Below are 25,237 nucleotides of genomic sequence, written 5' to 3'. Positions count from 1 at the left end.
TTTATCACATAGTAGGGACTAAAATCTATACAAACTCACATCATGATTACCTGTCTTCATTATGAGGACATGAATTGTGTCCTCATGACGTAAATCCTTTATTATCAGAACAACAAATGATTTAAAGGTGCACTGTGTAACTTAGACCTTAGACTTAGTGCCTATGTTCCATAGTATGACCATAAACTTGTGAATCTCCATAGATATTTTTTGCTCTCTAGCATTTTTGTTCTGTAAAGGTAGCTCACCGGAGGAAAAAGGTTGGAGAACCATGTGCTAGGTGATATCAGTTCGCCACTGCTGAGCTTTCAATCAGGAAGTACAACTCGCTGCTGCTGCTCAGACATAAAACCTTCAAATGCAAGGTTGGTTTTACTTCTAAAATGATTCTATCGACACAGACATTCACATCGACAGTCTGGTGTAATAAGAGATTTGTTTCGGGTGTTTTGTGGAGTGGGTAAGACTGTTTTTAGTGGCAGGATAACTATGTCCATTGACATGCACTAGCCTAGCACCAGCGACCTCTGCAAATACAAGGACTGGATGGAATATTTTAAAAAGTGTCTCCACACGTCTCCAACACTAGGAAATGATATCCTGTGTCCATAATTCAATACTGTCCCTTTAAAGGTGCAGTAAGTTGAGATTAGGCAAGTAGTAACTGTGTTTATGGTTAGGATCAGTCTCAAGGAAATGCATGCAAGTCAATGTGAGGTCACCCAGTGTTTGTGTGTGTTTGTAGTGTATGATAGCTCTGCAGCAGACTCTGATCACAGTGAAACTCTAAAGAACGGTTGGCAGTGTGTCACTAGCACTTTTCCTCCATTCCCTCTTCTCTCCTCCTCTTCTTTTTCCGTCCATCCTCCTCTCTCCTCATCTCCTCTTTCTCTTCTAATCTTCCTTTTTACTCCTTCGTCATCCTACCTTTCTTTTCTTTTCTTCTCTTCACTCACATAGATCAGTTTATAGGCCAAGTTTCTTTAGGCATATTTTAGGACATAGTTGTGTTTTTTTATGTTTTGCTTTTTATTGTAGCTCATTGTCACATATTGCACATTGTGGCTAAAAAGTAAGATAAGTTATTAAAATATCAGGTTAATTCATTGACCGACTGTTTGTGTCTGCTCACTCCTTCTGAGTGCACAGAGAGCTACGAGAGACGCTCAATTTAATGGCCCAATGAAAGATAACGAAAACCCGGACATTTACATCACTTTATGAAAAAAAACCCGGACGCCCAGGACAGGACGCAAAAAACGGACATGTAAGGGGAAAAAACGAACACTTTGGGTCACCAATGTATGGGATTCATAAGCTAACAAAATAAACGTAAAAATTTCTCAGGCATTCGTATTTTCCCCAACTGTTGCAATGGAACACATTTACAACAGAATGTGGCATAATATTCATAAAAAGTTTCTCATTGAACTGAAAACGTGCTCTTTATTGAAATAGGTCAATGTGTTCATCAGTGCAGTGGGAACAGGTGCCTGATTAGTGTTGTGGAGCGGCTCAAGATCCCACAAGCTAAAGGAGGAGGGTGTTTATTTTTTAATAATTAAATTTTTAATGTATGCAGTGTTATTTAGCCACACTTGTTCATTTAAGGAGTTGGCAAATTAAACATTTAAGAAATAATATTTGCCTTGTATTGATAATTTGACAAAGAGAAACGCTCTGTTCATGTTTTAAATATCCTGCCACCCCTATGCACCAGAGGAGATGGTACAGCCCGTATTGAGAAGGTTAGACTCTTAAGTGCTTAATAATAATATTTATTTATTTTCACACACAATATTAAAACTTCTTCTCATTATAAAAGTTAGTAGGAGGCCTAAATATGCGCTGAGTGGTAAGAAATTAACCTAAATATCTGGTGTTCATAAGACGAGTGAAGGTAAAGCTAGGCTACCAAAGCTAAAATGAAATGCTAATGTTTTGTCTTAAGAATATGTCTGTGTAGAGTGACCAGACGTCCCTTTTTCCCCGGGACAGTCCCAGTTTTGAGCCGTGTGTCCCCTGTCCTAGCAGATTTATACAAAACTGGTGATGGTTTTATACAAGAAATGTCCCAGGCAGTGGCCATCCTACACCTATCCCCCCCCATGGGACCAAAATAAAAATTGAGGACCAGGGCTCATGAGCTGCGCCTATTTTGGACCAACTGATTTGTCTGATTTGTCATTTGTTTAGGTAAAATACAGAAAAGCTGCCTAAAAAATGACCAAAACACAAAGAAAATGTGACTATACTGACTCACATGTTAGTCCTGAAGTCATGAATAGACCAAGTACCGAACAGTTTTCCTTAATTACTCACTTATTTCACTATTTTATTAGTACCAACCACACCAGACCAGGGGTGTCCCAGTTTTTGATTTAGAAAATCTGGTCACCCAATGTCTGTGTTTGAGAAAATAGTGCTTTTTCTCAGTTAAAGCAGTAAGTGTAGGTTACCGTACACATGAATGGTTTCTGATACTTCTCAGTTGATTTCAGTTGATTTTTTTACTGTCCATGTTTGACCTGTAACCACAGACTGTATAAAAGAGTGGACTAAATGAGTGTGACGTTACCCATAGCATTTCAGGTCCACTCAAATGAGGCTCACAATGCTCACGGTTACAGTAGCGAATCTGGATCCAGGCTCTATGTTATGAATAGGATTTTTTTGACAGACAAAGAAAAAAAAAAAATTCAGGAGCATGTTGAGCAGGTTAATACAAACATTTTATGACCAAAATGACGAGGCTCACAGCAGCAGTTACAGAGAGAGGAGCGACAAGATTCCAGAGTCAATTGGAGCCAGGGTTAGAAGAGCTGGAAGAGCCTCCTGGCGAACTTCCCATTTGGCATATGGCGGTTAATGTGTTACCTATGTCCACTCATGTATACAGTCTATGGGTAAAATACAGAGAAACTACTTAAAAATTACCGAAACACAAAGAAAATGTGACTATACTGACTCACATGTTAGTCCTGAAGTCAAGAATGGGTCGAGTGCCGAACAATTTTCCTTAATTACTCACTCATTTCACTATTTTATTACTACCAACCACTCCAGACCGGAGGTGTCCCAGTTTTTGATTTAGAAAATGTGGTCACCCAATATTTGTGTTTGAGAGAATAGTGATTTTTCTCAGTTAAAGCAGTAAGTACAGATTACCATACACATGGACGGTTTCTGACACTTTTTATTTGTTTTTGATAAGCGTTAGCTCACTGCAGCAAAGCCAGACTTTTCTCTGTTGTCATTTGTTGTTGTCAGTACCATAGCTGACAGTAAAGATTAGCATGGCTCTGATATTTGAGCAGGTTTGTATTATATGCAGCTCTGAGTCCAGTCTTTATTCATAGTTATTAAAACTAAAGATACAATTTGTACCGGTAGATTTAAATGTATGTTACTATTATTGTAGTTTTTCTGTTGATTGCTGTACTTTCCTTTTATTTGTCTTGTATAGATTTCCCCGCCTCACTTTGACGCTCCTGTGGGACCCTAACGGCACCTCCGCTGTTTGCCGTGGCACCTGCTCTTGCTGTGACCCGCTCTCTGTCATTATTAATCTGCCTCTCTCGTATAGATCCACACCTCATTGATCAACGGGCGTCCCAGCGCTGATGACCCCTCCCCTACCCTGCTGAACTTCACCTCGGCGCGCTATATCCGCCTGGTGCTCCAGCGAATCCGGACCCTCAACGCCGACCTCATGACCCTGACCCTGCACGACCCCAAAGAGATCGATCCCATTGTGACGAGGAGGGTGAGACAAAACACTTCTTTCACACCTGACAGACAGTTTGATTCTCACAGGCAGTCTGATTCTCACAGCACCTGGTTCTGTTTTCAGCCAGCTACAAGGAAATGCATTTAATTTGTCTCTTTAGGGATGTAATTATGTCCATATTTCAGGGTACTTACAATGTCATATTTTTAAATTATTTATTACTATCTATTATGGCCAAGTATTTTCACCTTGACTGAGCTGAAATGCGTCAGTGTCTGTTCCTTTAAAAAGTTTTGGTCCAAATGCTTAGTTCAATATTTTGTAATAGTTCACAGCAGAGGTGGGGACTTGCAAGTCATGACTTGGACTCAAGTCAGACTCGAGTCACTATTTTTAGGACTTGAGACTTGACTTGATAAAATGGGGTAAGACTTGGGACTCGACTTGGACTTGAAGGTCAGTGACTTGGGACGTGACTCGGACTTGAGGCCTGTGACTTGAGAAGACTTGAGAAGCACTTTTAAATCTGAATTCTTTCTATTCTGACCGTAATGATTCACACTAAGATCATGTCAAGAAAAAAGAAAAAAATTACGTTTCTACAACTCTTATACTTATACTACATATACTTATTCAACTCATATACTCTATAAATACTCATATATAAATATACTATGATTTTTTTAAGCTCAATTTATCTTAAAAGTCATATAAATTGCAAAAATCTATGCTATATTTGATGCTTTGGTTTAAAGACTTGAAATGATTTGAAGCTCAAAGCAGACGACTTGGACTTGACTTGGACTTGTCTGTATTTGACTTGGGACTTGACTCGGACTTGAGGTCAAAGACTTACTTGACTTGCAAAACAACGACTTGGCCCCACCTCTGGTTCACAGTCATGTACAGTAAGATGTATCTGATAATAAGTAAATAGACCAATTTGTGCCACTATTTGTACTTTTTAGAAGAATTGGCTCTTGGCCTAAAATCTTCAGCACAGGTCGATATTTTGTTTTTGCCGACCTGCTGCCTAATGAATATGCACACAACTTAATTCGAACACTTCATTGCTAAAAACAGCTATACAAAATGTGACTGCACAGTTTGTGGTAAAGGGGCTGAGGGTGAGTTTTTAGTAAATTAAAATGTTATTTAGGGAAAAATAATCAAAACCAGTGCCTATATATTTAAAAACATCATCAAATCTTACTGGTTTCTCTGTTTTCTAAACAATTAGGATCGTCGATGTCTAATAATAAGCTTTATTCATAAATCTATGCTTATTTATCTGCTGTATATCTCATGCCCTCCTTTCGTTTATTTATTTTTTTACAAGTGATAATTCAATACTGTTCAAAGCTTAGTTGAAATTCATTCAAAAGCGGTAAAACGTACACAGAGGAACAGAGATTTATCTTAACACATACCAACATAGAAATGTGGGATCTGAAAAACATCCGAAGTACTTGAGTTGAGTTAGTTTTACCATATTGCCAGATATTCATGCACTGACTGTATTAATTATCAATGTAATCCCAGTGGAAGCATTTTAGGTATTCACAAACAAGCTTCTGAATACTTCTCATAACAGAAAATGTAAAAAAGAAGTTTGTTAGTTCCCTTGGCCACATAAGATAAGCTTCAGGCACAGTTACCAACAGAAAAAGCAGATGAATTCAATGTTTATATAAATAATTACAGTACCTGACACCATTTTTCAGGCTGACGTCTCAGCAGAGAAATACCTTGAATAGGCCTAATTTTCTTTTTAGCCCAACATGAAAAGGGGCAATTATATGAACATTACATATTTATTTTAGAGTGTGCCAGATTACATTTTAACACACACAACACAATACAATACAAAAGCTTCACCAGTTTGAATGTTTGTTTTAATGAGAGCATTGAGTAATCATGTCACCACCTTTTCACATGGCCAGAGTTAATTGCACAGTATGTTAAAGTAAAATTGGCTTCTCATTGTTCACTCTCACTGCTTGTGAACTTATTTAACTAATTTTGTTTAATGTTTTGCTAAGTTATGTATCAGTTATACCTGTAACACAATACACTATACTAATAATATGGTAATGTGAATTTGACAAATAAAGTTATATTTTAATTTAAAATTTTTTAACATTTATTCAGTCAGGTAAACATTTGGAAACCAATTTTCCTTTACAATAGATTCACACAACTCCACCACGTGTACATCATGTAATGAAGTTCATTGTTGTTCATGGGTAATTGCTTTATTTTATTCACAATATCCTTGCCTCAAAAAAATTCTAGAAGATTGGATTTTTAGTGGCGTCTTACCAAATAATGTAAAAAAAATGAAAATAAAAATCCTGTTTCACATTAAAATAATTAATAAGTTGTTCCTTACCTTAGCACTTTTTCTGAAATCTACAAATGTTTTATGATTTCTGTATTTATGAACTTTCCTTCTAAACAAAAGCCTCAAAATAACAAACCAGTGCTGACAAAATCACACCCTTATCTCCCCCTTGTGTTCCCTCTGTTTCAGTATTACTACTCTATCAAGGACATCTCAGTGGGAGGCATGTGCATCTGCTACGGCCACGCCAAAGCCTGCCCGCTCAACATGGAAACAAAGGTACCCGACCGAACCGGCATTTTTCTCCCTCTCCACCTCACCTAGCAGTCATGGAGCTCTCCCCCTTACACTGAGAGCAAAGACTGGCCCCGGGCAAGAGCTTTTTATCCACCTCGCCTGGTATCAGACGTGGAGTTGTGTGTGTGTGCGTGTGTGTGTGTAGCAGGGACACAGGTGACACCGAGAAGCACTGTCTCAAATGTCACTTCAAACAGAGGGGCGTTTGATTCGAGACACCTGATCTCCCCCGTCGCTACCTGGGCTTTCACACTCAAACAGAGACAGAGAGATAGAAGAGGGAGAGAGGGAGGGAGAGTTTTGTGTCCTTTACATGTCCCCGGGCTGAAGCGCCAAGGCTACCTCAGACCTGACACCCAGGTCTGGTCCCTCGGTGATGATGTCACAGGCAATAAGAGCTGGAGGTGTGTGAAAAAAACAAAACAGAGGAGTCATACTTTTTAGGCTTGAATGCACTTGTAATCAAAGGATCTATAAGGATAAGTTAAGCGTCACAGTCATCTTAAAAATCTAAATAGGCGAAGTGTGATAGCACATTTCAAGTCTAAAGTTTAAATACAGTTGTAACAAGTAAAGTATATGCATTTCTGTAAAAAACTGTCCTGCATAGAAAGAAACAGTAAGCTTATATTCAATTCAGTTCAAGTTTATTTATATATTTAGCACATTTAAAACAACTTCATCTGACCAAAGTGCTTCTCATACAGTCACATATACATATACATATATACAGATAACATGTGAAAACTACAATAAAAACATGATGACCTGACTAGCTCGTATTAAATGCCAGGGAGAAGCGGTGAGTTTTCAGTCTAGTCTTAAACTGTATTACAGACTGAGAGGATCTGACAGGAAGAGGAAGTTTGTTTCACAGTCTGGGCGTTGAAGCGGAAAAGGCTCTGTCGTGTTCTAAGGAAATTTGTTTCAATAAGTAGGAGTATTTTTTATAAACTTGTAAAAAAACAGGTATTTCTTTGCAATATACTATTACTAGGGATGTAACAATAATCAAAATATTGTGATATTGTATCATCAAAGTTCTCACAATAGCATCGTGGACTATCACAATATACTGAATTACAAGTCTCTTTGCTTAAATTAAGAGTTATGGAGCAGCAACAGCTAAAAAAAAGACAGAGAGAACTACATAGACCATGATCCTTTACTCAGTTTCAGTGCAGACTACAAGAAGAAATAACAGTTCTAAGCACTTTTGCGTCTTTGTTCTTTGGATTAAGTCTTGTCAAGGCATTTTAAGAGGAAAAAGTTGCAGTTTTGTTTGCTCCACAAAATATCGTAATAAATATCGTACCGTGAGATGTATATTAGGGCTGGGTATCATTAAGAAGTTGCCGTTACGATACCTACCTACAGTGCACTTTCAGTTTGATACGATATATTTCAAATCGATTCGATATGGTTCAATAAAAAATAAAGGCTAAATCATGGCTGTGATCCTAAAAGTCTTTGTTAAACCACTTCTTGTGCAAAGTTCATAAGAAACACAAACATTTTAATCATCAAAGCAGTGAAAATGTCAAATGTGTCGCATAAACGAGTTTCCTTCCTCTAAACAAGCAACAAAACTGTAGCACTGTAAGAAAATAATTTAGTAAAATATACAAAAAAAAAATGCTCTTGACGATATATCGATACAGCAGCCCACGATGTCGATACTGTATCATCACATTAAACGATACGATATATTGATATTTTAATATTTTTGCACACCGCCAATATATATCGTGAAAATATCGTACCGAGAGATTTGGATATTGCTACATCCTTAATCATGAGCCTCCACACCATATCGTGAGCTTTCCTCATGATATCGCAGTAAATATCGCACTGTGAGGTTCATACCATAATGAACACCCCTAACTATTACATCAGGTTGAAAGGCACCATGCACCAAATTGTTATATATTGAGATAATAATACAGTGTAATGATGTTATGAGGCTTTGCTGTGTCTGTTTTGTCCAGATTTATGACCACTAAAACTAACAAGCATAATAAGTGCAATGCAAAGGCTTTGTTTAACACATTTTAACACCCACATATCTTTCTATTTCGTAAATGAAACCTGGGTCATACACACAAATACTTTCCTTACACTTCCTTCATATTTAAGGCGTTTTTACTGCCTACATACAGTATATCCCAACAGACTTTTCACTTTTCACAACTTTGTACATGCGCGCAGTTTAGTCCGGGCATGGTTTCAGACAGCAGAGAAGGTGGGGACCTGAGGGATGATTTGTTGATGATCTCCTCCTCTGTGTTTGTTATGGTGCAGGCTCAGCACAAAGGCAGCCTGGAGCCTCGGCGGTGGAGATAAAAGCCTCAGCCCTCTCTCACTCTCTCACTCCTCTCTCTGTAGATACAAACTTGGCTCTCTCTCGCCCATTGTACTCCGTTGGCAAGCCCCTCTGCCGTCAAACCATCAAGCAATTTACACAAAGTCCTAAATTGAATCACTGAACTACGACTGGCGCGTTTCCAGCTACATTCGGCGTTTAGTTTTGAATTTATTTGGCTCCTGGGGGAAAAGTAGTGAACCCATTTGCTACTGGCCGACGATGTGAAGCGAGTTCTTTCATTACACTTGGCAGCATGTGAATACAGCCCCGCGCGTGATAGATTTTCAATAGGTCACGCATATTGGCCATTACCTGTTTGTAGCAATCCATTTTCACTTTGATAAGAATGTGCTGATACGGCATACACCTATTACTACAGGCTTTTGTTTGCATCATGTCGTTTATCATAATGCACATTAAAATGTTCCCGTGGATTAACAAGGGAGAGACAGAGTGAGGACTTTTTCATCAGTGACGTAATGCGCGTTATTAAATCCAGAAATAACGGGGTAATAGGCAATTCAAATTAACAGCAAAAATGATGAGATTTGAAGTACACGGTGCTAGAGTGGTTTGCAATTATACTTCTCAACTTGGAGGATGCTTTTGAAAGTTGTAGCTGACAGAACCATCGTGGGGAAAACTTAGAGACAACTATTTGCAGCTCTATTTGAAATATGGTCGTGCACGAAGTTTAGATGTTTAGTTCCGCTTCAAGACACAGAATACAATGTCTGGAACTTAGAAAAACTTCAAGTAATTTCAAGTATGGCCAAGGTAACTAAATAATCATTTATAAACTAAGCACAACAGACACTGTGAGTATTTACTCAGAAATGCAGTGGCCGTTCCATGTAGGAAAATGTGGCATAACTCACAGTATAATTTCTAACCATTATTATCATGTGTCTGTTTACAGAAGTTCAGCTGTGAGTGTGAACACAACACTTGTGGAGGAAAGCTGTGACCGGTGCTGCCCGGGATACAACCAGCAACCCTGGATGGCCGGAACCTACATCACCCGCCATGTCTGTGAAAGTAAGTTTGTGGACGTGAAATACCAATAGACAATTTGAGGTTCAACATTTGTGGATTGATCTTGGAAGCTCAGTGGCTTTGGCCTGGTTAGCACGTGGATGGGAGACCACTGGGAAGTAGGTCTGGTGCGTAGAGTTGGTGTGTCCTTAGGCAAGACACTTCATCCACCTTGCCAACTATGAATATGATGTGTGATTGATTGGTGGTGGTTGGAGGTCCCGATGAAGCAGATTGGCAGCTTCACCTTTGTCAGTCTACCCCAAGGCAGCTGTGCCTACAGTTGTACCACCCAATATAGAATGAATATTGCCTGAAACTGTAACGTAAATTTGAGCACCTGGAAAAGTGCTTTATAAAATGAATGCGTTATTTTAGTATTATTAATCACTACCATCCTTAAAGTAAAATTGCTACTTGTTCTTGATTTGAAAATTTCCATCCATCCATCCATTTTCTTCCGCTTATCCGGGACCGGGTTGCAGAGGAAGCAGGTTAAGCAGGGACTCCCAGACTTCCTCCACCCGGGACACTTCCTCCAGCTCCTCCGGGGGGACCCCAAGACGTTCCCAGGTCAGCTGAGAGACATAGTCCCTCCAGCGTGTCATGGCTTTTTTCCCGGGTCCTTCTCCCAGTAGGATATGCTCAGAACACTTCCCGTGGGAGGTGCCCAGGAGGCATCCGGAAGAGATGTCCAAGCCACCTCAGCTGGCTCCTCTCGATGTGGAGGAGCAGCGACTCTACTCCATGCTCCTCCCTTGTGTCTGAGCTCCTCACCCTATCTCTAAGGGAGCGCCCAGCCACCCTGCGGAGGAAACTCATTTCGGCCGCCTGTATCTACTAGCTCATCCTTTCCATCATTACCCAGAGCTCATGACCATAGGTGAGGAATGATAAATTGAGAGCTTTGCCTTTAAGCTCAGCTCCCTCTTCACCACAACGGTTCGATACAGCGACTGCATCGCTGCCGACGCTGCACTGCATTTGAAAATTTCACCTCATCAAATCCTAGAAGACATACATCACCAAACATGTTAATCTATCCATTTCTCTATTCTATTTGATTCATTCTGATAGAGGTTGGCGAGCAGAGTGGCCTTGGGTGCTCCTGGGTGCTCCACATTTACGCGTTCCTCATCACAGCCCCATGAGCGTATGATAAAGCACTTTATGAATCCTTGAGCGTCGCCCCGTACATCCATTAACCTCCAGCGCTCGGTGCGGAGGTGAGAGGCGCTTCACTGTCACCATAAAACGGAGGTTACAACATATAATCATCATTACACTTCCCCAACCGAGCCGCTCGTCACACCGCCTGATAAGTGCTGCCTCTGCTGGCCTGTGATAAATGATGTGTTGTTTTTATACACAGCTATAAAACATGGGGCAAATTCATACAAATGTGAACTGCTCATAGGGAATCTTGCATACCGTATAGTTCAACAAGAAGAGACTTAAAGACGCAGCTTTTCTGGTGGAGTGTACACTGCCTGCTCGTCTCCATGATGTTATTTCTTTTTCTGTGATGTTACACTGTATAGTATTATTTATCTTATTTCAATTACAGGTCTTTTATTGCTCAAAAAATCCTTACTGTTAGCGAGATCACTTCAGCACAGATCTGACCTGTAACTTGGCCTGGCGGTGTTACCTGCAAGGGTGTATGTTTGCATACGGATGGTGGGGACATGTCACAACCAATATTTGGGGAACGCAAAATGGTCCCAACCAATATTTGCCATTTTATTTTAATAAACATAAATTTATTCCAATATTTTTCCAAACTCAGTAGTATTAATTTAACACTTTTAGTTCACATTTTGTTTATTAGACGTTCTGAGATATATTCAGTGATATGACAACAGGGTTACACCTACCGCTGTTTCATTAGCTGCAAAAGAGTGATATCATTAGTGGAGCCAGGAGCCTAAACTGGGGAAACAGCAGGATAGTGCCAGCACCCGAAGATGGCATCTTGAGCGGGCGTAAGTGAAGACGCTGCGCACCAAATTTTAAAAATCTTTTCAAAAGTCACTTACTTGGCTTCATCTTCAATTAAACTTGTCTTATAATGAGTCGCTGTGGAAAAAGAGCGACTATCACCACAAATGCAACTCCCAAATGGAGCCCTACTCGTGCGCTGTTAGCAGCCCGACTCTACTGACAATATTCGATGGAAAAATGTACTTACATAACCTCACAAATGTGTCATCACCAACAAGCAATGGGAAATCTGCTACAAACTTCTACATCGCTGTTATCTGCTAAAGAATCATCTCAGAAGGACAATGGACACAAACTTTACATTTTGCAAACTGAAAAATGAAACCACCTCACTTATGTAGGACCTGCCCAGACTCTCTGTATTTTTCAAACTAATTCATAAAACATATACTATGCAACTTCTTATCCCATTTTACGCTTTCTTATAAAGATGTGCTGTTTGGGTTTTGCAGTGTGCATCATACAAAAAGTAAACAATATAAAATAATTAATCAAGCATGTGATGGACCCCAGAAAAGTTACACCTTATCCCAGTGCACCTTTATACTAAAGCAGAAGTGTGTTAGCAGTTTATTGAGCTTGGTAAAGATAGAGTAATGACATGCAACTAATTCAGTAAGACAAAGGAGGGACTTTATATCCCACGGAAGTAAGAATGAGGTTGGAAGTACGGTATTGTGGTTAAATGCCACTTTTCAGCTTCAGTCACTTCTTCTTTTAACCATTCTTTCTTTAAGTTCTTAAGAGTTGCATTGGTCTTGAGAAGAACCTTGAATAAAAACATTAGGTTGTGTTGTTTGTGAGTACAAATAAGAAATAGCTCAAAGAGACACCCACATAGCTTGAAGCCTTTGGTTATTATTGCAAAGACTTTATGCCCAGTTGTGAGTGTGTAAGTGGATTAGAAACCGCAGTAAACATTGTACTTCACACTCCTATCAAACGCACTGCAGCTTGCCTTGTATTAAGTGTTTTATATTTGCAGAGTGTAACTGCCATGGCAAAGCAGACGAGTGCTACTACAATCAGACTGTGGCCGACCTGTTCCTGAGCCTGGACGCACGCGGAGAGTACAGAGGGGGCGGAGTCTGTGTGGAATGTCGTGACAATACTGATGGTGTTAACTGTCAAAGCTGTGTGCAGGGATACTACCGACCAGAGGAGGTATGAATCTGTGTACAAGAAAATAATCTAGAAGAAATGTGTTCAAAATGACATGTTGTTCACTTTGGTAAAATGAGAAAAATAGTTGGTGAAGACTAGAGGTGAGCAAAAATATCAAAATATTGATATATCGTATTGTTTAATGTGATGATACAGTATCGATATCGGGGACTGCTGTATTGATATATCACCAAGAGTATTTTTTGGTATATTTTACTAAATTATCTTGTTACAGAGTTAGAGTTTTGTTGCTTGTTTAGAGGAAGGAAACTTGTTTATGCAACACATTTGACCTTTTCAATGTTTTGATGATTAAAATGAGTGTGTTTTATATGAACTTTACACAAAGACTTTCAGTATCACAACCATCATTTAGCCATAATTTTTATTGAACCGTATCGAATTGATTTGAAATATATCGTATCGAATCGAAAGCTCACTGTATTGAAATATGTATTGTATCGTGGCCTATGTATCGAGGTATGTATCATATCGATACCCAGCCCCAGTGAAGACTGTTCGGCTGTAGTCCTTAAGTTGATTAATTGGTTGATGGTGTCTTATTTGACCAGCATTTTTTTTTGTTGAGTAATTTGTGACTGGGAAGTTTAATCTGCCTTTTCCCTTATGGAGATGCATATCAATAGTACCTCTCTGATACAGTAGTTTTAAGTTAGATTCGAATACTTCTGAGAGCTTTTGCCAAAGGTAAAGCCCTTTTTAGTTGATGAATCAATCCGCAGGACTTAATCAATCCGCAGGACTCAAGACTGATTTTTAGTCGACTAACAGCCCTAGAAGAAGGAAGGTTAATGAAGTCAATACAAAACTTCTGTACTACACTCTAAATCTATATAAATATAATTAGAGCTAGTAGGACTTGACTGTTTGAATCAATCTTTGTAGTCACTGATCTGGGTTGTGAGTTGAACGCTCAGTATATTATGATCTGTTAAGTTGAGCCTTAAATGTTTTAAATGCATTAGAAAACTGTGTAAAGAAATGAAAGGTTTTTACATCAATTCAGATCAAGCACAAATTCACATATTTCCTTGACAAATTATTTGATTTGGCTATTTGGGTTCATTCATTTAATGTAATAATCATCAAGAATCTAATTCTATTTATTTATGTGTGCTATACAGGTTGGCCCGGAGGAAGACAACCCCTGCATCCCCTGCTCCTGTGACCCAAAGGGCTCACTCAGCCAGTCGTGTGTCCCAGATGTAAAACAGGCGTCTCCTGGTACAACTCTCCTATTTTCTATTTTCATTTTAGCATTCCTTTGTTGTACTTATATCACCGTCTGCTATTAAAAGTAGCATCAGATTGACTATTTTTACAATTTTTATGCTTCTGTTTGTATTTATATTTATGCTATTCTTTGTGAAGCTATTTTCAAAGCCTAAAGATCCTCTGTAAACCTTGTGCTTTGGCGAGGATCCTGTTGTTTAAAATGGTTGTGTTTTTGTTGTGTGATTGACAGGGAGGCCAGTGGGGTCATGTCAGTGTAAGGAGGGTTTTGGGGGTCTTCGCTGTGACAGGTGAGACACGTACACAGACACACAGTCACGCTGACAGGTGGCTCAACCTCTCAGCTGTTGTCTGCTCCAATTAGACTGAAAGTGCAACCAGGAAAGTTGCCATTAAGATTCCGCTTGCAATGTACACAAGAAGGAACACAACAGAACCCATGACAATATATGAATGTTACTATTAAAGGGCCTATATTATGTGATTTTCTGATCTGTCATAATGTTGTTTCCTCATCAAAAACATACCTGGAGTTGTGTTTTGTTTCATTCACACATATTTAACACACAAACCCTGCATTTCTCTCAAACAAAAAATACCTTGGTAATATAGTAAGAGCTGCTCCATGTTTTTAAACTCCATACACCTTTATTAGGATAATTTGAACACTTTCAGTCCTAGAATTGCCAATCTCTGCTCAACAAAAGGTAAAAAGGTAGCTGTTTACTTGAAAACTACTGCTTTATGACATCACAATCACATGAAACTGAGGATTTTTTGTGAAATGTAAATGGACTAATACTAAATATTACTCAAACATGCGTGAATGAAACAAAACACATCTCTGGGTATGTTTTTGATGAGGTAACAACATTTATAACAAGAGCAAATTTTGCACAATATATGACCTTTAATGCTACTACTATTACTATTACTGCTTGTAATAATACATTTTATTTATATAGTGCTTTTCTAAATATAATATGAGGGCATCTGTGTGCTATTGTCCATATGAACACACAAAACGAGTCCCTATAATTTTATTTAATTGAAATCATACATTGTCCACAGTGACATCAGCTCCCTCGTCTTTTTTATTTTTTTTCATGCATTTATTTATGATTTATTATTATATTATTTATTATATTATTAATATTTATTATTTATAATTTATATATTTATTTTACCAGGTAATAGAATACACTCACACATCAATCAGTGAATAGAGACATGAGACAGTGAAACATTTGCAGATTAAAGATATAAAAGCTATAAAAGCATGTGCAATGATCCTGGAAAATACCAACTACATTTTGGTTTGAAATATTTTCGTGCTGAAGCATTGGTCGAATATTGCCTTTCCCTGTTACAGTTCCCTTTATTGTCAAAAATATAGGGTAAGATCAGCATGCCAGTTGTCTAAAGGTCACTATGGTTAGACAGAAATAGTATGTTTAATTTAGAAGGTTAATTAAAACTATTACCCCACTTTTCTTTTCCTCCACTTTTCTCTGTTTACTGTATGATTGGAATGGTAGTGTCTAAATAGTTGCAGGTGCACTGAATTGATAATGGCCAGTGCGCTATAACATCTAATTAGAAAATAAGAACAGAGTTAATAAGGCAAAAAAATCAATATCTCATCATGATTGGGTAAGTATTGAGAAGTAATGGCCTACATAACACAACACTGGGGCTGTCACAGTCAATTATCTACCTCCATCTAACTCTATTCTATGTTTATACTGTTTGTATCTATGTGTTTAAAATCACTATTTACACACGCGGGGGTGTAAATCTGGATGAAGTCCGAGATGTATTATGGGGCCAGTCCATTCAAAGCTTTAAAAACAAATAATAAAATCTTAAAATCAATTCTAAAATTAACAGGAAGCTAGTTCAACGACGCAAGAATTAGAGTAATGTGATCACACTTTTTGCTCTCTTAAAACACGCGTAGCAGAGTTCTGGACTAACTGCAAGCGATGAAATGTGTTTTGGTTGATTCCTGTGTAGAGCGCATTGCAGTAGCACAGACAAGTAGAGATAAAATCTTGGACGACCTGTTCAAAATTATTAAAAGATAAAAAAGGTTTCAGTTTGGATAAAAGATGGTGAAGGTGATAAAACTGGATTTAACAACAGAATTGACCTGCTTGTTAAGTTTAAAATCACAGTCTACAGTGACGCCGAGGTTGGTGGCTGAGGGACGAATTAGTTCCTTGAAGGGATCCATATATCATAATATCAGTTTGGGGGTCCATGGGGCCAAACATGACAATTTCAGTCTTGCCTTCATTAAGATTTAAAAAGATTTGTGCCTACCAAGCCTTGACACTCAAGCACTGCAGGAGGGGTGTCAGGGTGCTGCTGCCATGTAAATTTGGCAGTCATCTGAATAAAAATGGTAAGATATCCCATGCTTTTAGAAAATTTGGCTCAGTGGGAGAATATATAGTTAAAGAGACAATTTTGGACAAAGGACCTCATTTCCTAGTGAGCCAGAGTGTTGGAGACGTGTGGAGATGCTTTTTTAAATATTCCATCCAGTCCTTGTATTTGCAGAGGTCACTGGTGCTAGACTAGTGCATGTCAATGGCCATAGTTATCCTGTCACTAAAAACACCCTTACGCCACTCCACAAAGCACCCGAAGCAAATCTATTACAATGCCGGACTGTCGATGTAAATGTCTGTGTTGATAGAATAATGTTTGGAATAAAACTAACCTTGCATCACATGAATCGTTGCATGTTGAGGGACTATTTTCTCATATATCAGTCCGCAGCTACCAAGCTTTCTATCAGGAAATACAACTCACTACTGCTGCTCAGACATAAATCCTTCAAATGCAAGGTTGGTTGTACTTCTAAAATTCTACACAGACATTCACATCGACAGTCTGGCGTTATAATAGATTTGTTTCGGGTTTTTTGTGGAGTGGGTGAGGCTGTTTTTAGTGTCAGGATAACTATGACCATTGACATGCACTAGTCTAGCACCAGCGACCTCTGTAAGTACAAGGACTGGATGGAATATTTTAAAAAGTGTCTCCACACGTCTCCAACACTCTGGCTCACTAGGAAATGAGGTCCTATGTCCAAAACTATGTCCAAACTGTCCCTTTAATCCTAATACTTGATCCTTAACTGATCCTTAAAGATTTTTAGTGTCTTAAAAACATGAAAAACAGACTAGTTGTTAATGGTTTGCTGTGATCCCAAGTTATGATCCCAATTTATTACCTTATATGTTCTGATCATAACTAATTATTCACCTTGATGAGTTTCTAAATGTTTTTCACAATGCTTTTTTGATAATGCTAATTAATGCTCACATTTCCTGATTCCTTATACAATATCCCTGTACTGGGACAAGACAAACTTTGCTCAAATACATGGGAAAAAATCAGTAACACAACGTTTAACTCTCATTGCCGCAAATCACTGGACTTGCACTTTGGTCATGCTAATTACCACTGCTATCATCTAACATTTTAATAGCTTACTTTAGATGACACCAGCACAGTTTTGAAATTACTTGACCTAATTGTCTCTTAACGTCTCATTCACTTGTAAATATATTTCCTTGGAGACCCGCTCCACATGCGTGCTTGTCACCCGTTTACGCTGATCTCAGGGACTTTATTTGGGACAGGTTGGTCTGTAACGCTCACCCAACCGTACAGTCCTCTGCCATCACCTCTGCCTGCGATGGGACCAATCCTCTGGACGCTCATGTTTATTATGGTTATTAAAGCCATTTGTCTTGCAGGTGTGCGGTGGGTTACAAGGACTACCCGTTGTGCCAGCGCTGTAACTGCAGTTTAGAGGGAAGCACCAACGAGGACCCCTGTGTATCTCCTTGTGTGTGTAAGGTACGTGGCATTGTCAACACAACAATTATCATAATCAGCATTTTTATTCCCATCACGCTAAAGGTGAGTAAGTAAGAGTAATGTTACTAGATGAAAGAAGAGATCCGAGGCACTCCTTAGGCACTGCTTAGCTATAATTTTATATCATGTCGGAGTAATGTTACTTCAAAACAATACTATCCAAATAGGAGTCCAAAGTAATGGTAAAAAGTAAGAAAGCATTTGGGAAAACTACTACTCAGGTAAGTAACTTAAAGATTAACTGTCAGGAAATACGTCTAATAATTTGAAGTTAATGTAATTTGAAGCACAAAACAGTAAATAATGCAGAAAATCAGACGACAAAAATGAGAGAAATTACATTATGAAAGGCTATCGCAAGAAACAGGGCTGTTTTTTTAGGTTTCCTCATCACAAATATACCTGGAGTTGTGTTTAGTTTCATCTAACAACATTATAACACGGCTTAAAGCTCACAAGAGTTGATTTAGTTTTATATAGGACCGTTAAGGTTTGCACCAGTTTCCAGGAAATCAATAAGTAGATGCAATGTCTTCAAAAAGCATGGAAGCCTCAGGTGATACACACATGAAGCCTAGTGGTGTATGTTAACCTTTCCAGCTCTGTCATCATTATCTTACCCTGCACATTCACACTACTGTAATAATAATAAAAGGCCTGGCTTATAATGTCACTGTGTGTTTTACAGGAAAATGTGGAGGGGCCTAACTGTGACCGCTGCAAACTGGGCTTTTACAACCTGCAGCGGGACAACCAGCGCGGCTGTGACAAGTGCTCCTGTATGGGCGTGTCCAGCCAGTGCTTCGCCTCCACCTGGGCCTATCACAACGTAAGGCAAACACAGAATAAGATGTCAACAATATCTGCTAGAATGATGAGGGATTCAGGCAGGTAGAGACGGATTATGGATTGTTCATTTGAAAATGGGGCGAGGTGTGAGCATATATAGACAGTGTTGGTGCTGAAGAGGAGGAGATGGAAGTTAATAGGGGTGTAACGGTACATGTATTTGTGCTGAACAGTTTTGGTACGGGATGATGGGTTCAGTGTGTGGCAGTGTGCAAGTGAGTTCACGCAATTTGTGTGTCTTTACATTCTGCCACTACATGTGCAGCTACACGGAAGACTCAGCTCTTTAATATTCTTGAGGTAACTGGTCCGTAATTGGAGTGGCAGCGCTTTATAGTTAGGGTGGCCACCTTGACGACAATTGCACCCCGCCTTGACTACGTCCCTCCAAACCATGTGCATCCTCACAAAACTATGATCATCACGCCCCGGTCCTCACTTTCGCTGTAAAACTTCATGCTGGAACTGTTAGTGCTGCACATTACTTTTTGAAAAGATTTGTTTACTGTTACTGGAATTTATTTTTTATAATATTTCATACATTTCTTGCTTATTTGAGAATATTTTATTAAATTTATTAGCATGACCAAGCAGCACTTTGCATTTATTTTATTTTCCCGTTTGTATAATGTTAAAACAAATTGTTGGTTTAATAAACACACAAATGGTTTTGCATTTTGTTGCTATACTGAACCGAAAATTAACTGAACCGTGACCTAAAAGCCAAGGTACGTACCGATCTGTGATTTTTGTGTACTGTTACACCCCTAGAAGTTGAGGAGGCTGTGGTTCTGCTGCTGTAAGCTGTTCCTGAAATTGTAGAGAGGAGGGAAGAGAGAGAGTGAATTTAAAGATTGATTTTGACAATGATATTATAGACTGAGAATGATATTATAAACTGGGATTAAGTGATTAAGTGAAGTGACTGCGTAATGTCTGTTTTATTTACAATTTAAAGGGCATGATGTAAGTTTGGGTGGAGGCTCTAAAAAAATTATTTAAAAAAGTAAATGTTTTACAGGTTATGTCAGGTGAGCAATCAATACAACCAGGACTAAACCTTATACATTGTTCCACTGTGCCTTGTATGTGCAAAACGTATGCCAATCAATTGACTTGTAGTCTATAAATATTCTGTTTCCTGGTACTATTACTTATGGAAACCTGACGACACCATTTAGCAGCAGTGACACCAGCGCTGCCATGACAAAACTGCCAGACCAGGGAAATTAGAGAGCTTTGTTTTCTGAGGCTTTTGCAGTCTCATCAATACAACTGTAGAAATGCTACTGTGGCTGTGACTCCACTATCTCTGGCCTCATTCATATTTTAGCACGCGACGCTAATATCAAACTACAGGAAGCCTTAACACTCAGCACTTGGCACACAAACTTATGTTATAGTAATTATACACCATTTGGTCTGGGTGCATTAGCGTGAATTGGCAAGTTCTAAAGCAATTCAGTATGTAAGCTGCCCAGTCAAGAAACCTGGTTATAAAAACTGTGACAAAATGCCAAATGTAATGAAACTGAGAAACAGAATTTGCTGTTTCACCATCCAGTTGGTGGACTAACCCAGGGGTCCCCAACCTGTGGGTCGTTTGGTACCGGGCTATGGGGCAAACCCCCACTCCCATACGCCACATGGACCGTCCCCCCTCCTGTACACCACTCTGACCTATACCAGGTCTAAACCAGGACTAAACTAGATCTAAACCAGATCTAAACCAGGACTAAACCAGGACTAAACCAGGATGAAAACAGATCTAAACCAGGACTAAACCAGATCTAAACCAGGTCTAAACCAGATCTAATATTGGTCTAAAACAGGTCTAAACCAGGCCTAAACCAGGTCTAAAATGGGTCTAAAACAGGGTATAAAACAGGTCTAAAACCAGGTCTAAACCAGGACAAAAACAGTTCTAAAATAGGGTCTAAAAAGGTCTAAAACCAGGACTAAACCAGGTCTAAACCAGTACTAAAACAGGTCAAAAACAGGGTCTAAAAAGGTCTAAAACCAGGACTAAACCAGGACTAAAACAAGATTTAGCCAGGACTTAACCATGCCGTGTGGACCATGCCGTCCCCCCCTCCCGTACACCACATGGGCCGCGCCTCTAAACTAGAAATAAACCAGAACTAAACCAGAGCTAAAACAAGGACTAAACTAGGAAGAAACCAGGACTAAACCAGGTTGAAAACAGGTCTAAACAAAGACCAAAACAGGTCTAAAACAGAACTAAAAAAGGATTTAGCCAGGACTTAAAACCAACCCCCTCCGGTCCGTGAAATATTGTCGGATATAAAACCGGTCCGTGGCGCAAAAAAGGTTGTGGACCACTGGTCTAACCTACTCTGCCACTGTCACTGCTGAATGAGTGAATTCTGACTGAGAATGAGAAAAAATGTAAAGACTTATACATGCCCAAGTTAAGGCACTGGCAACCCAAACTCTGATAAAATACTTTCAGATTTTTAGAAATGCAAAACAAAATTACACAGACATTTGGGCCAAAATTGAAGCTTTAACCAAAACAAGAAAGGTGAAAATAAAGGCATCAAAATCAAGTCTTGGTTACACAGAACAAGGACAAGCCCCAAAAACATGACAGCAGGAAGGAGAGGAGGAGCGAGGGACTAAAAAAGAGGAAAAGGTTTTTGAGTGACATGTGATGAGAAGAAGAGGGAGGAGGAGACGCTGACAGGACGACAGCTCCGATTTAGACCGCGATAGGGCCAGTGTGTGTGTGTGTGTGAGGGGGGGGAAAGGGGAAGCCAAGGTCAGGTTAATTGCAATGGTACGATGTGTGCTACTACTCTGTCTTCTACACACACACACACACACACACACATAAGCAAGCGAAAAAAAATCTTTGAGGAGTTAAGAGGAGGAAAAAAACATGGTGCTTGTCAAGGTTGTGAGGGCTCCTGCTTGACGTGTGACATAGGTGTGAAAATCTTTGAATGTATTTTGATGAGGCCTTGAGATAAAGTCACACCTGGTGAGCACAAAAAATATACCAAGTGTTAGCGGTAAATGATATGGTTATGGCCTTATATTGCAAAAATGGAAATGGAAAATGTACTAAAATACTTAACTGACTAAATAAAAAGCTTGCTATAGCGTCTAGAGGTGCATCGATCCAGATTTTTCATTTCTAGTTCCAATATTGATACTGGGCTCTGTCAATACCTGATAACAACCAATAGGTGACTTTTCTTTAAACTACTTAAGGAACTTATACCTTATAACAGCAAACCTAAATTACATTTTTGCATTATGAATATAAACCTTGTCATTTATGGACATTCTGAGATTTAAAATGAGATAGAACATGTATTTAAGTCAAAACGTGTGTGTTTATGTCCTCAGTTGTTCTCAGTATCGGAAGTATTTTCAGCCTTGTCTTTCCAAAGTCCATTATTTCTGAATTTATGGAAAGTATAGCTGCACAATATAAGAAAAAAAAATGTTGTTGCCAGTTTTATGCACAATACACAGAATATATTCAGATAAATCTTGTAACTAGGAGCAGGGGTCATCAAATTTTTTTTCTCTTTAACGCTCCTGAGTGTGATGGGGGTCGGGTCGGCCGTATAACAGAACTGTATGACCCTGACGACACAGATTATATTCTTTGAAAACTGCCACACTTTCTTTACATATCAGACAAACTGCACGGTCCTTACACTGAACAAAAAATAATCGGGCATCCACTGTTCTTTGAAAACTTTGCACTCTTTGTCACGTTTTCGTACTTTAACACTCGCCATTTTGCTGCCCTTAACTGCACTGCAGAAATCGCGAGCGTTGACTGTCACTGTTTGATTTCGAGCTTGTCAGATATCGAAAATTCAGCGCAAATGTAAATACATCATCTAATAATTTAAATATAAATACTTCATATAAATATCACTTTTAATTGAAAAAAACAACAACAAAAAAACAAGATGTAGATGTGCTATTATTTGCCAAAAAGTAATTTCAAAAATAGGCCATGACAACTTTTAAGGATTGCCTCATAGGGCCAGTTCAAGTGGTGGCGGGCAAAGGTGCTGGAGGGCTAGAGTCGGCATGCAGGCCTTAGTCTGGTTCAGGGGTCATTAAACTAACTGTGTCAGTGTAGATTCTAAGATATAATGTTATAAAATAGTCTAGAAAGTCTTACTATATATTGTTAGACACCTTGCTAAAAGACCGACTACCCCACAATAACCTATATACATTTTTGGCCGAAGCAATAATGATATGTCAACACAGCAGCCGCTCGGATCATGCAGCCATTTACACTAAACATGACAAGTGACTTAATTTGTGTTTCCTCAAGGACCAGTGATCTGCTGAAAGCTAATCTGACGCTTCATTTATTCAACAAGGTCAATTTGACACATGTAGCTGCTGCTGCTGCTGCCTCTGTAATGCCTCCACTTGTCAGTAAGTCGCGGCAGTATGAGGGAATGTGTGAGTAAAAGTGCTATAGGGCGATGTGATTAAGAAGCTGATGTCAGAATCACAATGGTGACGGGGACAGTGTCCTTAACATTGCACGTTTGTATTGGATAAAAGTAGCTGTCAGAACTGCGGAGGATTCTGGATTGAAACTAAAATGGCATTTGATGGTTAATGAACTGTTACTAAAATGATAATATTTGGGTCCATGAATAAATGTTTAAAGTTTTAGTTTCAGAATTTTGAGTTTGAACCTACAGTAGAACTAAACACTGAATACATTTATATATAAAGTGTATACAGTGTTTTAATAACATTATCTATACTTCCTAGTAGGGATGTGACAATATCCAAATCTTTCAGTACAGTATTATCACGATATGCATCTCACGGTACGATATTTATCACGGTACGATATTTATTGCGATATTTTGGAGAGGCTAATATAATTGTAGATAGGATGCTTTTTTGCTTTTAAAATACCTTGACAAGATTTTGGTGTGAATTATTTCCATCATAACCCCAAGAATTCAAGTAAAAAACATATTTCTTCATGTTTTCTGCGCTGAAATGAATCATGGGATATGTAGTTCCCTATGTTTATAAGCTGTTGCTACAATAAAACCATGTATTTAAGCAAAGGAACTTGTAATTCAGTATATTGTGAGACTTTTGATGATTCGATATCGTGATATTTTGGTTTATTGGTATTGTTACATCCTTACTTCCTAGTCATTTTTTGGCAATTTTAGTGCAAAGTAGGTACATTTACAACTTTCTGGTGAAAAATGCATGTACGATGTGTGTACTGCCTTCAGAGGCCACTGCACTTTCAAGAAGTTGGTGACATCACGAAAAACTCTACCCTGAGTATTGTTTTGTTCTGTTACGTTTAATACAAGAGCATTTAATAAACATTTGAATAAGTACATGTTTTCGTCTCTGCTGTATGTGTTGTGTGCAGGAGAGCAGTCTGTTGGGGTGGCACCTGGTGGGCGACAGTGGTTCTACAGTTTGGTCCGTACACAGAGAGACTCCTCCTTATCTGAGCGTGAGGCACTCGGACGTGGAGCACGACCTGGGCCGCACCTACTACTGGAACGCACCCGGCCTCTACCTCGGAAACAAGGTCAGATTGCATGACAGGTCCTTACTCATACTTTGCAATGGGTTTTCTGCATGTGTGTCTGTGGTGGAATGTTCTGCAGTTTTCATGGTGACACAATGCACCATTGCCAAACAACTGAACATTAAACTAAAAAAAAATACAACTAAATTATAAAAAATTATTTACACAACACATTTTCAGGAGCCTCTGATCAGTTTGAGCATTCTTGGTCCTGTAGTAGTAGTAGTAGTAGTAGTAGTAGTAGTAGTAGTAGTAGTAGTAGTAGTAGTAGTAGTAGTAGTAGTAGTAGTAGTAGTAGTAAAGTAGTACTACTTTATTGTCTTCAGTCATGTACTTAATAGACTGTTCCAAACACTTCACATGAAGTGGCTGAAGTAAAATCACTTCTGAATGCCTAATCCTGTTTACAAATCACAATGCCAAGAATACGGCTGTCAGCAAACAACAAGCAACAACTTGGAAAGCACAGAGAAAATAATATATACACAATAATAACAACAACAACTGCAACAACTACAATTACAACTACAACAACTACAAGTACAACAACTACAACGACAACAACTACAGCTAGAACAACTACAACAACTACACTACAATAACTACAACTACTACAACTAGAACTACAACAACTACAACACACAACTACTACAACTACAACACACAACTACAACTACTACAACTACAACTACAACTACCATAACAAATACAACTACT

General features: G+C 38.8%; 1 protein-coding gene across 1 annotated transcript in view; it reads left to right on the top strand.

Annotated features, from left to right (window-relative positions):
* The window catches only part of LOC110156398 (laminin, alpha 2), a 332,216-nt gene that overhangs the window by 104,092 nt on the left and 202,887 nt on the right, over nt 1–25,237 (top strand). The window contains 10 exon segments of the mRNA XM_055149659.1: nt 3,587–3,766; nt 6,264–6,353; nt 9,656–9,691; nt 9,693–9,774; nt 12,761–12,939; nt 14,085–14,184; nt 14,426–14,483; nt 17,967–18,069; nt 18,779–18,924; nt 24,361–24,520. Coding sequence (XP_055005634.1) covers nt 3,587–3,766; nt 6,264–6,353; nt 9,656–9,691; nt 9,693–9,774; nt 12,761–12,939; nt 14,085–14,184; nt 14,426–14,483; nt 17,967–18,069; nt 18,779–18,924; nt 24,361–24,520 — 1,134 coding nt within the window.

Source organism: Boleophthalmus pectinirostris, unplaced genomic scaffold (genome assembly GCF_026225935.1).
Source record: "Boleophthalmus pectinirostris isolate CB_2022bp ecotype Guang Dong unplaced genomic scaffold, ASM2622593v1 HiC_scaffold_13, whole genome shotgun sequence".
NCBI classification, from domain to species: Eukaryota; Metazoa; Chordata; class Actinopteri; order Gobiiformes; family Gobiidae; genus Boleophthalmus; species Boleophthalmus pectinirostris.
This window is presented reverse-complemented; position numbering and strand designations above follow the sequence as displayed.